Source organism: Suricata suricatta, chromosome 11, assembly GCF_006229205.1.
Source record: "Suricata suricatta isolate VVHF042 chromosome 11, meerkat_22Aug2017_6uvM2_HiC, whole genome shotgun sequence".
NCBI lineage: Eukaryota > Metazoa > Chordata > Mammalia > Carnivora > Herpestidae > Suricata > Suricata suricatta.
Genome location: NC_043710.1, coordinates 26,530,121 through 26,543,400, shown reverse-complemented (window position 1 = coordinate 26,543,400; position 13,280 = coordinate 26,530,121). Strand labels below are relative to the sequence as shown.

The window sequence follows — 13,280 nt, the reverse complement described above, 5'->3', positions numbered from 1 at the left end:
GGGGGGGGGGGGGTGCTTACCCCCCCCCCCGAAGCATGAGGCACGGAGAACCGCACACCTGAAAAATGTGGTACTTCATGTCACTGATCTCAATGGTTTTGCTGCCGTTGCCGTCTTGTTCTGATTTATTGGTCATCAGCGTCTTGAACCTGGAGCAAAAGGGGAGAAACAAGGCGGGTCTTGAGCATGACTTTTATTCCATCATCCTGCAGCAGTAGTCCATCTGTCACCTGACCAGTCACCGGGAGACGGGACATTTTTAAAATGACTGTAGCGCTCCCAAAATGATTCTCAGCAAATGGCATCTTACATCACCCTGGGCTGACAGCCAGGCTGGGCTCAGTGGGTCCCCACTGCCCCCCAGGGGTGACTGTGATGCCTGTGTGGGGGAAGTGACTCTTCATTCCTGAACATTTATATTTTCTAATAAGCAAAAGCAGGAAGTGGCCAGGAATACCACCTCAGGGTTCCTCTGGGAGAGCTCTAGGCCCATCCCTACCGCTCCTCTGTCCATACCGGCTTGTGCCCCCTGTGGGGCAGTGAGGACTCCACGACTGTGTGACCCATCTCCACAGGGCAGATGCTCCTGTGTCACCCTGGGTCTGAATGAAGCCGCCCCCCCCACCCCCTCGTTCCTGACGCGGCCTACCTGTTAGAAGCCGTCACCAGCAGGACTTTATGTGCATAAAACAGCTTTCCTTCCACTAGGAAGGTCACATCTGACATCTCCTTGTTGTTCAGAAAGTGAGGATCTGTGCCCAGAGGGAGAGAAGGGAAATGACTGAGGGCCCCCCACCACCGGGTGCTGGGTAAGCATTCTGAGAGGTTGGGGGGCAAAGAGGAGGAACAGAGAAGCCGAGGCGCAGGGCCTTGGCGCCAGGAATGGGGAACAGGAGATGGAGATGCGCAGGAAAGAACAAGGAAGAGAGACGAGGCAAGGGTCTGGAAGGGCCGGGCAGGGGCAGGCCTCACCCAGCCTGGCAGGCAGGGTCTTCCGGATTTCCGGGATGCTGGGGACAGGGCTGCTGCCATAGCAGTGCGTGAAGATGGCCGCCAGTAGCTGGGTGACCGAGTCGTTCTGCGGGGCAGAGGCAGAGAGAGGGCCTGTGAGCCCGCCCGCCCGCCCGCCACCGCCTTCTCTTTGTAGCTGCAGACGCGTCAGGCTAATTTCAAAAGTCCAGGCCTGGATTAGAACAGCCGCCATCTTTCATTCCTCCTGGATCTGGCTTGGCAAGTGACGCCTGCTCCGCCAGCACCGGATCCCCAAATTGCTTTTCTGGCCAGGCTCCAGCCCCGGCAAATCCACGGCCTCTGGCCAGACGGCGAGAGTCCGGGCGCAGGGTGTGCGGGAGGGTGTCTGTGTCTGCCTGCCCCTGTGTCTGACTACCTCAGAGGGCTTCCCCACTGCCTGTGTCAGTCCTGTGTCTGCGGTCCGGGCCAGGGCTCTGGAGCCCAGCAGGCTCAGGCTGGGCTCCCGCCGACGTCACTCACCTTGCTGGTCTTGAGGATGTCGAACATGAGCTGTAAGCCCTCGGTCACCAGCTCCTCGTTGTACTCCTCCTCCTTGATGGAGCTGAAGTCCCGTAGGAGGCTGTGCACCACCGAGTACCGGGACTGGGAGAAGGACGTCCTCAGAGACTCGATCCACACGTGCAGCTTCCAGGGGACCCCTGGGCACAGGCAGGGCAGGGGCGGGCCGTCACCCCCTCTGCGGAGCGTCCCCCCGCCGCCTGCTTTCTGGGCAGGCTTTCCGTGCTGTCCTCCCTCCGTCCCCCCAGCTTCCTGCCTTGTCCCCTCATGCTGAATGGCTCTCCCCAAAGCTTCCTTTAAGCCTGACAGGCCTTGCTGAGAGGTCAGGGGGGATTTCAGCTTCTCATCAGAGGAGGCAGAGCCAGCCGAAGTGCAAGGGACCCATTCAGCTCAGCCTGAGGCCACGCCAGTCCCACTGTTTGTGGGGCCGCAGAGCTGCTGGCTGAGGAGACCTACTAATTACGAGGGCCGGCCAGGTGGACTCGGGGGCCTAGAAAATATGCGGGACACAGGGGCGCACCCCTATCTAGAAGGCTGAAATGAATCCTGACTACCTCAGAGGGCTCTTACCAGCACTCAGGTCACTGGCCTTCAGTGGCACATAATTACTGTGTACCAGCTCCCTGGAGTGTGTCAGTGAGGCCATAAAGTAACTTAAAACTACTTGGTGAAGGTCATGAGAAAAACTAGTAATTTTCTTGGTAATTAGAGACATAGCTTCTTATCCCTCAGCCTCACTATGGATGTAAACAAAAAAGGATGCATGGCATTCCCCAGGGACACATGACGTAGGTGGCATTAGTAGCCTCAGTTTACTGACTGTAGATGGGAATGATAGACCCATTTTACGGTGAAGAACACTGAGCCTGACTGGCTGCAAGAAGGCAGCATGGCCTGCTGCCCCAGTGCCAGGGGTCTGTGTGTCGTGGCCCCTATGAGAGTAGCAACACCGCTGTCGTGCAGGGAGTGCTTGTGGTGGGCCAGAGCCAGGCCCTGGGCCTCGTGTGACCTCACACGCTTAGATGAGGACCACCAGTGCTGGTGAATGTGGAATGGCTGGGACCACACCCAGGTCTGTGTGTCTGTCTGAGCGGCCCCCCTGGAGGAAAGACAGTCCCACAGACTGCCAGACCTGAGGAGTGGAGTTTGGTCGAGTGACAGGAGAACATCCAGGTGACCAGAAAACCTGACTCATCCCTGCGGCTGCATATCCCAGGCCATGACCAGGCCCAGGAAGCTCTGACCAGGGAGGATGCAGGGCCGGAGGGTGGAGGGCAGAGGCCTGAGGCTCGGGGCACCTCCTGTTCTGGGCATCAGCCATCAGGCCTGCGCAGACCGAGTCCTGGCCTGTGCCCTGCTGCCTTGTGGCCCATGTGCCCCTGTGGCACCGCCCCCTTCCGGTCTGCTGCAGAGCAGCTGAGAGTGTGCGTGTGTGTACACATGCATCCCGCGAGGCCTCACCCAGCGCCCTCAGCTCCATGGTGATGTCCACGTAGCCGTGCTCGGCACTGTAGTACATGGCCTCCTGCAGGGCCTTCGTGCGGGTCCGGCTCAGCCGCACGGGGCCCTCGCTGCCGCTGCCCTGGCTGGACGTGTCACTCTCCTCCACGCCTTCAGCCAGGATCTCTTCCAGGGACAGCACATCCGCTTTGGCCTGCTGGGGCTGGGTCAGGAGCTTCCTCAGGACATTCCTGCAGCCACGGGACGGACAAAGGAGGGTGACACTTGAGCTCCTCACCGTGGACGGTACCCAACTGAGGTGCCCTCTGGAACCCCGTGGCCAAATGGGCTGCTGAGGGGCACTGGTGGGCACAGAGGGCTCATGATATCCTCCCAGGGGGGCTGGGCCAGGCCTCCCAGCGCCGGCCATCGGCAGCCACCTGAGCGAGGCAGCGAGGGTACGGGGAACTCCCCCACCGCTCCCCTACCATCCTGGTAGTACTAAGTCATGGGCTTTGGGGTCAAGCAGGCCCTGCCGTTTTGCCTGTGTGATCTCAGACAAGCAGTTCTACATCTCTCTGCCCTGACTGCTCTGTCATCTGCGGGACAGGGTGTCAGCCTCACCCTCTTCAAGGATTAACGTGAGGCCAAGGTATGGCATCGAGTGTAGAGCCTGATAAATAGTGGTCCTCTGAGACAGCAGCAAATGTTACTCATGGAAAGTGTCTGAAACATAGGACATGCTCCTACTCATTTGTTTCCCTTCCTTCCATTAGCAAGAGTGACCTAAAGTCAAGACACTTGTTACAGAGAATTCACTGTGCAGAACGTGAGACTTGATGGAACATGCTCCCATGTACTGTTGCACTTAACCCTGAGATCCCATGGACACTGCCATTCACAGGTGATGAATACAACTTGCTCAAGGTCACCCTGCACAGGAGTGCCGACTCAGACCCAGACTTCCAGCAGCGGCCCATCCTTGCCCCCGCCCCATTCTTGCTGGAGGTCATGTGCCATCCAGGGACCACCTGGAGAGACTGAGGGTTAGCCGGCTATAGCTTAGCTAGCTGGCTCACCAACTTTACAGAGCACCCACTTTGCCGTGCATGGGTATGTGAAGGTGAGCCAGCCATGCCTGTCCCCCACCTGTGTTCCAGAGAGAGAGAGAGTGGGTAGCAGTGAGTAGACAGACGGTCTCCACACAGGGTGAAGAGGCTGCAGTGGGAAATACAGGGTGCTGGGTGGAGAGGCCAGAGGCAGCAGTGTGCAGCCCGGTACTTGCAGGTGAGGGGGATTGCGGTGGTGGGGCGGGGACAGGTGTGGGAAGCATTCTAGCGAGGGGTCTGCAGCCAGGCAAAACTCTGGTTTTGAGAAGGGCGTTGGAGAACAGGAAGTAGTTGTCCCAGCCGCTCCTTGCTTCTGGCCCCTCCTCTGACTTCTAATAACCTCCTCTCTGTCTGACACTGCCCCCCAGAGCTGCTGGATGGCTCTGGTTGCAGCCTGCTGCCTCCCCGTCACAGCCCTGGGCAGGCCTACCCCCAGACACAAGATGCACCATCTGCTCCGGGAGCCGGGTGTGATTTCCCCACTCAGTCGCCAGGAGCCTCTTCGGGGCTGGGCCATATGCTGTGCGGAGCCCCTGGGGATCCAGGAGGCCACCGCGGGCCTGGAGAAGAGCCACTAAGCACAGGAAGGGATGTGGCCCTGAGATGGGCCAGTCCCGAGGTCTGTAGAAGATGGGAGGGCCTGCCCTGGGGGTTGGGAGACCCAGGCTGCAGTCCCGGTCCACTCGGACCAGCTGGGGGGTCTCTCCCAGCATGGGGACCTCTCTGCCACCCAGGGTCTCTGAGCCTCGAACATCTGAGGCCTCTCTGCTGGTCAAGGACCTGCATCTTCTTTCCAGGTGGCTTATACACAGAACCCCCATCTGGAAAGATCTCTAGTTCTTTTGCTTCCCTGGGGTGGGCTGTTCCATACCCCCACATCGCACAGGGCGGGACCCCCTGGTGGGTACCTGTGGCCGTGGGCAGCCGAGTGGCTGAAGCAGTTCATATCCTCATGGAGGGAGGAGGCCATGCCATTGGCTTCCAGCATGCTGAGCAGGGGGTCGGCGCCGCGGCTCAGCAACAAGCTGACCAGCTCGTAGTTCCCTGGAAGACAAGGCCGACTGAGGACGCCGCCACTGCCCGCAGTGCCCCGCCTGTCTGCCGGCCCCGTCCGGTGCCGCGCTCTATAGAAACACCAAGGAACGGGGAAAGGGGGACACCTGGGGCCGCAGGAGGAGGGGTTTCAAGGCTCGCCCCGGGGTCTGTGCACACGGCCGCAAATCCAGCTACCAGCCGGGCCAGGCTGAGGGAGGCCGCAGGGCGGGGCGGCAGAGCCCAGGGGCAGTCGAGGAGCCCTGCCGGGCAGGGCAGCTGTATGCCTACCCGCTGCAGAGGCCAGCTGCAGGGGGGTCTCCGTGTAGCTGTCCTCACCGCCGGTCACTGCCGAGCCCTCCACGTGGGCACCAGCGTCCAGTAGCAACTGCAGGGCACATAGGGCACATCAGCGTGGCACGGAGAGTCCCCGCCAGGCACGTTGCTGAGACCCTGCTCCCCCAGGCAGCGGAGGAACTGGAACCTCAGAACTTGAAGTCACCCTCAGGGCTCCACGTTTCTAGAATCTTCACCTCTATTTTTGTGACTTTGGACCAAGCCCCTAAGCTGTGGGGACCTCTGAACTGTTTCTCTTTTTCAAATGGTTTCCTGTGGGGGCCCCTGGGTGGCTCAGTTGGTTAAAGTGTGACTTTGGCTCAGGTCATGATCTCATGGTTTACAAGTTTGAGCCCCAAAGTGGGCTCCGAGCCTGAAGCCTGCTTCAAATTCTGTCTCCCTTTCTGCCCCTCCCGGGCTCATGCTTTCTCTCTCTCTCAAAAATAAACATTAAACATTAAAAAAACTAAAACAAAAAAAATGCTTTCCTATGACTTAACTGCAGTGACCTTTCTGAGAAATGCAAATGAGCAGAATAGAAAGTACCCTCCCACCATCCAGCAGGGGAAACTGAGGTGGGGAAACAGGTTCTGGGAGCAGCAGGCAGCAGAAGTAGTGCAAAAGACACTGGTATTAGAGTCAGAAGGAGCTGAGTGCCAGTGTTGGCCGCCAACCAATGAGTGACCTGGGCCTCAGCCTCCCTCACCTGAAGAATGGCAAGAGGCCTGCCGTGTGGTGACGCTGCGGGTGAAATGAAATGGCCCTCAAGCCACCACAGAGATTCAATAACCAGCGGCATCAGAGGTTCTTGTGGGAGAGGTCTGGCTAGTGACCCAAGGCTGCGAGGCACAGGACTGGGGGTGGTCTCACCGCCCAGGGCGCCTCTCTCCCGTGCTGGCAAAGGAGGGGTGGCGCAGGGCTAACAGGTACCCAGTGGTTCTGGCCGAGCTGGGCCGGCTTTGCCTCCTGGCAGGGGTGATGTCTGCACTGCCCCGACAGGTCGCTGCGGCTGGGTCTCAGCTTCCCTGACCGGCTGCTCCGGTGGGAGCACTTCCATCCTTCAAGGTTTCCGGACACCAAACTCTCCTGAGAGCCTGCACCCGGAGGGCCAGGGGAACCCCCGGCTGCCCGCCACCCGCAGACCAGGTACCAGGGGCCAGGCTGCCCTCCATGCCTCTGCCGCATGGGGTGGGATGTGGGGACTGGCTGGGGGCTCTCATCGGTTGGAAACCAGCTGTGGCCGCCTGAGCCGGTGCACCTGGTGGGGGAGGCAGAGGCCTGCCTGATGGGGCGAAACTGGGCACCAGTCAAGGCAAGTCCGGGATACAGCCCTGCAGGCTGGTCTGGGCTGGGCTGGAACTCTGCTCAGGTCCTTAGGACGGCAGTGACCAAAAAGCAGGCAAGATATGGCAGCCGGCGTGATGAAGACCATGTACTGAGTCACCAATACTGCCCAGGGCTGTGCTGACCCTGATGATTAGCCTGGACATGACCTCCGTCCCCAGAGGACTTGCAGTCTAGCAGACAATGAGGTGTCACAGGAATGCCCAGGAAGGAGTGTGTGCCACTGTATTCCCCAGTGGCCTGAGGAACAAAGGACTCTGGGAGTCCGGGTGACAGTGTGACTGGTGTCCTACCCAGGGTGGGACGCTGTTCTGATCTACTTCTGGGCCTGAACCCCATCCTCACACCAGCCACAGCTACCGTGGCCAAGGTGGGCTTGACAGGTGAGCTGTGGCCCTCTGAGTCCCCTCTCAGGACCTGGGAGATGGATAGACCAAACTGGTTAATGTGAATGGGCCGAACCAGAGAGGTGCCATGATACAGAGCCAGCTCTGGGGTACCATTCAAGAGGGAGTAGAACGAGCTCAGAGCAGGGGGTAGACAGCTGGAGGCGAGAAGACGGAGCACACGTGCAAGTTCTGTCATGCCCTGGGACCCCCCGACAGACATGGAGATGTCGGGCAGGTCTGGCACTGCTCGGGCCTGGGTCTAGTTCCCTAAGTCCGCACTTATCCTTATACTGAAGCTCCCTGCCTGAGGCAAGGCAGGGCGGGGGCGGGGGGTGCCCTGCTGACCGGGTGGGACAGCTCTAAGCAGTACTTCCGTTCTGACCCCAGGCGGCCACTCGCTGGGGCCGGGCGCTTGGCAAGCTGAGGCTTCACGGCATAGTGGGCAGAGGCTCACCTGGACCACAGAGATGTGTCCATGCAGCACTGCGAACGTCAGCGATGTCCAGTGCCGGCTGTCGGGGTGGACGGAGGGGTGCCGGGGAGAGTTGCTTGGAACCTGGAAGAGGCCACAGATGGTCAGCTTTTGTGGGTGGGTGACATTCCTGGGCAGGACCCACATGCTCCTGAGCTAAGGGGAGGATCCTGCAGGGACGGGGGCTAGGAGCCAGGTCAAGTGCTTTCCGGGTTCAACTGGCAATGTCTGCATGGTGCGCCATGTAGACCAGGCTCAGAGGATGTTTAGTTAGCACCGCGTGCCCTGGGCAGATACACGGCAGGAAGGGCACAGGCCGCAGAGGGAAGCAGAGCTAACCGCGTCTGGCAATGGTGGATACGGTGGGGGCGGGAGCGGACGAGGCTGGTTAAGAGGGGCCGGGGTGCAGACCCAGAACACGGCCCTTCTCTCCACTCAGCCCCTGCCCTCAGACACAAAGCCCTCTTTGCGGTTATCTCTGTGCCTGTTCCTCCAAGACCCAGCTACCCAGCTGTCCAAGACGCTGCCCCCAGCGTGGCTGTGGGGGGCCTCGGGGTGTCCCCTGCGGGGCCAGCGGCCCAGCGGGGGCTCTTCGGGGCCTGCTCACCTGGACGTCCAAGTTCGCTCCCGCATCGATCAACATCTGGACCATCGCTTCATCCCCGGCCGCACAGGCATACATCAGTGGCGTCAGACCCTAGTGAAGCAAAGGCAGACGCTGAGCCATCGGGAAACAGACACAGCAACACGTACTCCATAGGCCTCTGTCCCAGCAACCACAGTCCCGTCTCCTGCTGGACTCGCTGCTCGTCCTGAGCAGGCCTACGTAGTGGCTCGACCCCCTGCCCTTTCCAGGCCCACCGGACACACCACACGTGAAGGGTGAGTAAGGGACTTTTCCACAGGCACCTCGGGACACAGGGGTGAAGAGCCCGGGCCCCGCGGACAGACTCAGGTGCAAAGGTCACCTCTGCCACAGCTGTCAACTTTGTCCAGGTTACTGGTCTCCCTCTGTGCCTCAGTTTCTTCATCTTTAAAATGAGAATAACAACAGTGTCTACCGCAGAGAGTTGTAAAGAATACGAGTTACTCTGTGTGAAGTGCTTGGGAGAGGCAAGCTTACCCTGAGAGCCGCCTAATTACAAGAACACACCGAATGAGCCCTCGCGCTGCCGTATCCTAACCCGCCCCCGCACCTAATCACTGTGCAAGTGATGCACACGCAGTGTCTCATTTAATCACCGCAATACCCCTGTGAGGGAGGCTCTGTGATTATCCCCATTCTACAGACGAGGAGCCGAAGACCCGAGGCAAGGTCACGCAGGGTACGAGAGGAAGAGCTGGCCCGGAACCAGCCCCACCGAGCCGTGAAGCCCACCCTCTGGGGCAGCTCACGGAGGGCAGACGCGGCTCTGACCTGAGCGTCTCATGCTACCGCGGAAGTCAGAGCTTTTCCGAAAGCTGAGGCCCAGTCCTTCCCTGAGTTTAGGCGGACGGTTAGCGGGGCTGCCTCCTGGCTGGGAACCTTCCTCCGTGGCCAGTAATAGCAAAGACAGCAGTGGAAAGTGTTATCCCACAGCTGGATCCTGGCAAGCGTTTGTCTGGAGCCCTGCGATGTTATTTATTAGGTTATTTGTGTGTAGACGAGATCTCCTTACCTCATAAATCCTTGCCTCGTGCCCAGAGATAAAGAAATGGCCTGACATCAATCATGGGCGAGAGGGCTGTTTACCCACAGATCATTCTATAAATACCAAGGTTGAGGGGACAAACAGCATCGAGCATTTGGAGACAGGCCGATGGCTGCAGAGTGAAACTCTGGCTTTGTTTCAGCCCCTCCTGCACATGCCTGACTCCCTGTGTCCCCACACATCTGTCCACAGTGCAGCATTTACATCAGAGTCTTGTGAGAAGACACTGCTTTCGTGTGTCAGTCCCGTCCCTGCTGCAGGGACAGAAAGACGGCTGGGCACCCGCGTTCACAGCCGCTGTTGTCCTCGCGAGGACAGCCAAACCCAGAACGAACAGTTACTGAGCCTTAACTGCGTGCCAGCTGCGGACGTGTCCCGAAGCCGTGCAGGGCGGGCCCGCTGGGCCCTTTGTTGGAGGCAAGACAGCCCGTCCCAGATGCCAGGGCTTTGATGGGGTGGGCAGCCCTGTGGCCCGAGGAGGAAGAGGACTTCCTGGGAAGAAAGCTCCTGCGAGGCCCTGGGACCTGTGCTGACAGAGGCACCCAGGGGGACCTGACGCCTGGCTGCCCTGCCTCGGGCCCCCTGCCCTGCCCCGCCCCACCCCAGCTCATGTCCTAACTGCAGCACTTCTGCGCTCTCGGTCCGGATCACCTCCTGTCCCTGGAGTGCCTGCACCACTGCTCTGTGCTTCATCCCCGGGCTCTTCCCCACTCGGCTCCGGCTGGGCTTGGACCCCTCCTGGGGCCCCCCTCCTCAGCCACTGCCCTCCCCGACATGTCACCTGTCCAGGTCCATCCGGCCTCGTGGTGACCTGGCGCTGCAGCACGCCCTGTCCTGTGCTGTCATCTCACGGGAGAGCATTCCACCCACACCTGCCGCTGTCACTGAGTGCCCCCCCCTTCCGTGTGGCTGTCCAGTGCCGTCACCTCTACGGCAAGGACTCACAAGGCAGCATCAGACAGACCAACCAGGCAGCCCATTGTGCGGAAGAGCCTGGAGTCAGATTGCTTCTGATCCCAGCTCTGCTCCTTACTAGCTGTGTGAGCTCGGGTAAACTGACTTCTCTGTACCTCAGTCTCCTCATCTATAAAATGGGGACAATAATAGTCCCGACATCACAGGGCTGCTGTCAATATTAAACGAGTCCATCTGTGCCAAGCGCTTTGAACGACGCCTGGAACACAGCAGTGAGCTCGGTAAACGTCAGCTCTTCGTGGCACAAGCGATAAAGCAAACGAAAAAACATCACGTTAAAGTCTATCTAAAATTGTGAGTCGCCTCCAAGGCTTCCTTTTCCAGCCTCACTGAACTCCTTACCACTTTCCATGACTCTGCTCTGTATTGTACATTTAGATTTCCTAGCACGTGTTTGTCTGACTAGGACACCACCTGCACCGCGGCGGCGGGTTCTGTGGGTGCCGTAGGCCGGGCACGCGGGAGGCACACGAGGTGCTCTAAGGCATGCCCTAGCGACTGGCGCCCGAAGCTGGAAATCCAGCTCACTCCTCTCGACTTTTTCCCAGCCCTGCACCCTCTGGGATGGTCTCCAGCCTTCCAGACTGTGGAGGCAGGATCTCCATCACAAAGGTTTTCCAAGGGGTGCCAGGAAGGTCTTCGAGCTGACATCTGACCAGGAATAGGCAGGGCGTGATTCAGGAGGCCGCCCGTTTGTCAGAAGCCGAGCTGAGCAGCTCTCAGGTTTGGGATGGAAGGACTGGGCCACCACCGCTAGCAACGGCGAAGCCCGGACTCCGTGCCCTAGGCCTGGCTAGCGGAGCTCTCCGCACGCACCTGGTCGTCCATAGTGTTCACCCCATCCGGGCCTAGGGCCTCGATCGCCTGGTTGATGAGGTCTGTCCTTCCGCAGTTGAGCATGCGGAATCCCAGGTCCTGGTTGAATTTTTCGGTAGCTGCTCGGGCATCCAGCCTCCGGAAGGAGCTGAAACAGCACTCGGGTCTGTGCAGAAGAGACCCGCAGGTGTGTGAGTGGGACTGTGCGTGACACTTTTGGCCAGGACATCGCCCCTCGAGGACACGTGGCACAGCTGCGCCAGGCTGAGTGGAGGGATGACGGGGTGGACAGGAAGGACAGGGGATTTACTATTGGGTCGGCCATGACTGGCCTAGGCATGCCCAATGCCACGAAGAGTACACGCTTCTGTTCTTTTACACACATGTAAAAGAAGAGCTCTGAGCACTTCAGGGCCGTCCACCGCCAGGGAACCAAGTCCCATCGGAAACTACCCACCAGGCATCCAGCCTGAGGAGGGTGCGGCCCCGGCCGGGCGTGGACTTGCTAGTGTGCTTCCTGCAGGGAGAAGGCCGCGCTCGGCCCACAGGTCGGCCCCTGGGGCCGAGTTCCAGTTCTCGGCTCTACGACCTCTCTCCTGCAGTGCTCCCGGGGAGGCCCAGAATTACCAGAAGATGGTGGAGGATGGCTCAGAAGCCCACAGCCATCAAGCCATCCTACCAGGGAGACTCATGGATTAAAAGCCATGTCCACAAGGGGGCACAGCACAGGCTTCCCATAGGTGGCTTCAGCCTGGAGCCTTGGTTGGACTAAAGTGTAGAAAGTTCAAGTGCCAGAATGACTTTGGGAATTTGCCATGGAGACAGAGGAGGCTATGACTGGGGTTGGGGCAGAGGGTCAAAAAAAAAAAAAAAAAAAAAAAGACGCAAGGCTCTTCTAAGACAAGAGTGGCCACAGAAAACATTCTCCAGACAACTTTAGGAGACAATACAAGATGGTCATGCTGGGAAGTAAATTAAGAGCCCGGACTTGGGGCCATAGAGACCTGGGTTCAAATTTAGACACAGCTGCTTTGCTAGCTGGGTTTCTCTATTTGTAATATGGGCTTTACAGCCCCTCCTTCTCTAAAGTTGTCACAAGGCTCAAGATGACACATGTGAAAAGGAAGGACTCAGCCTAGCGCCTACACCCAGGAAGAGGTCAGAAAAACAGTGGCAGATACAGCAACAGAGGGGAAGAAGGACCAGCTTCTGCTGCTCAGCCCCCAGATATCCCAGAGAGCTGCACTGTGAGAGCTCTCCTGTCCAAGTCCAAATGCACGTCTGCACGGTGCACCTGACCAGTGGCTGCAGAAGATGCACCCAGAAGGCAGCCAGGATCGGGAATGACTAGTTCGGACAGGCGTGGCCACAGGAGGGGCCCGCTCCCCACCTCCAGGAGTGGAGCCCACGCCCTTCTGCCTCACTCCTCCCCAGTTCCGTACTTGAGCTGCCGGGGCTCACAGTCCAGGCCAGGCAGCAGCAGCCGGGCGGCCTGCCGGATGTCGCCACTGTCCACGGTGAGGCTGCGGCGGTGCTCCGCGTACGTGATGGCCACGCGCATCCACTCCATCAGCGGCGGCAGCAGCATGAAGGGCCTGTGAGGCAGCAGAGAGAGAGGGTCAGGCCGACGGGGGACTCCTTCCGCACGCATGCTCAGGGAATGGCTGCAGAGGCGGGTCACCCCGTGACCTGCAAGCTGTGAGGTGTGGAGGGGGTTTGCTCCTTCTCCTTACTGAGACCCCAGTGTGTCCCATTCCACAGACTCTGTCCTCGGTCAGGAGAAATTCCTATCATAGGCCACGAGTGGAAGCTGAAGGCCTGAGGTGACCAATGAAGTGAGGGGTTTGCCAGTGGGGGCCTCCCCTCGCCTCCAAATAATTCAGATGGGGTCTCTGGGTCTCTGTAGGCAGAAGGGAGAGACTGCCTCCTGGGTGGTGAGCGCGTGCGGGGGACAGAGAGCAACAGACCCGGTCAGTCTCCCAACCCAGTTTTGCCACTAGCAGCTGTGTTCCATCACCACAAACATGGCCGAGCCTGTTCCCTGCATCTGTGAGACGGGGTCATACCTGCTTAGGGCGGTCCTGAAGCTACGTGTCATTCCTTCCTCAGCCTGCACCGGGGCTGAGGCGGGCCCCACGGCACTTCC

The 13,280-nt window shown here is 59.4% G+C and overlaps 1 protein-coding gene across 1 annotated transcript in view; it reads right to left on the bottom strand.

Moving 5' to 3' along the window:
* ABTB2 (ankyrin repeat and BTB domain containing 2) overlaps positions 1-13,280 on the bottom strand; it is a 165,326-nt gene that overhangs the window by 5,839 nt on the left and 146,207 nt on the right. Inside the window, exons 4-14 of the mRNA XM_029956112.1 lie at positions 12,577-12,729; positions 11,135-11,300; positions 8,260-8,349; positions 7,635-7,736; positions 5,403-5,499; positions 4,988-5,123; positions 2,992-3,221; positions 1,492-1,670; positions 973-1,078; positions 650-752; positions 59-149 (exon numbers count right to left, since the gene is read on the bottom strand). Coding sequence (XP_029811972.1) covers positions 59-149; positions 650-752; positions 973-1,078; positions 1,492-1,670; positions 2,992-3,221; positions 4,988-5,123; positions 5,403-5,499; positions 7,635-7,736; positions 8,260-8,349; positions 11,135-11,300; positions 12,577-12,729 — 1,453 coding nt within the window. The remainder of the gene's footprint in view (positions 1-58; positions 150-649; positions 753-972; positions 1,079-1,491; positions 1,671-2,991; positions 3,222-4,987; positions 5,124-5,402; positions 5,500-7,634; positions 7,737-8,259; positions 8,350-11,134; positions 11,301-12,576; positions 12,730-13,280) is intronic.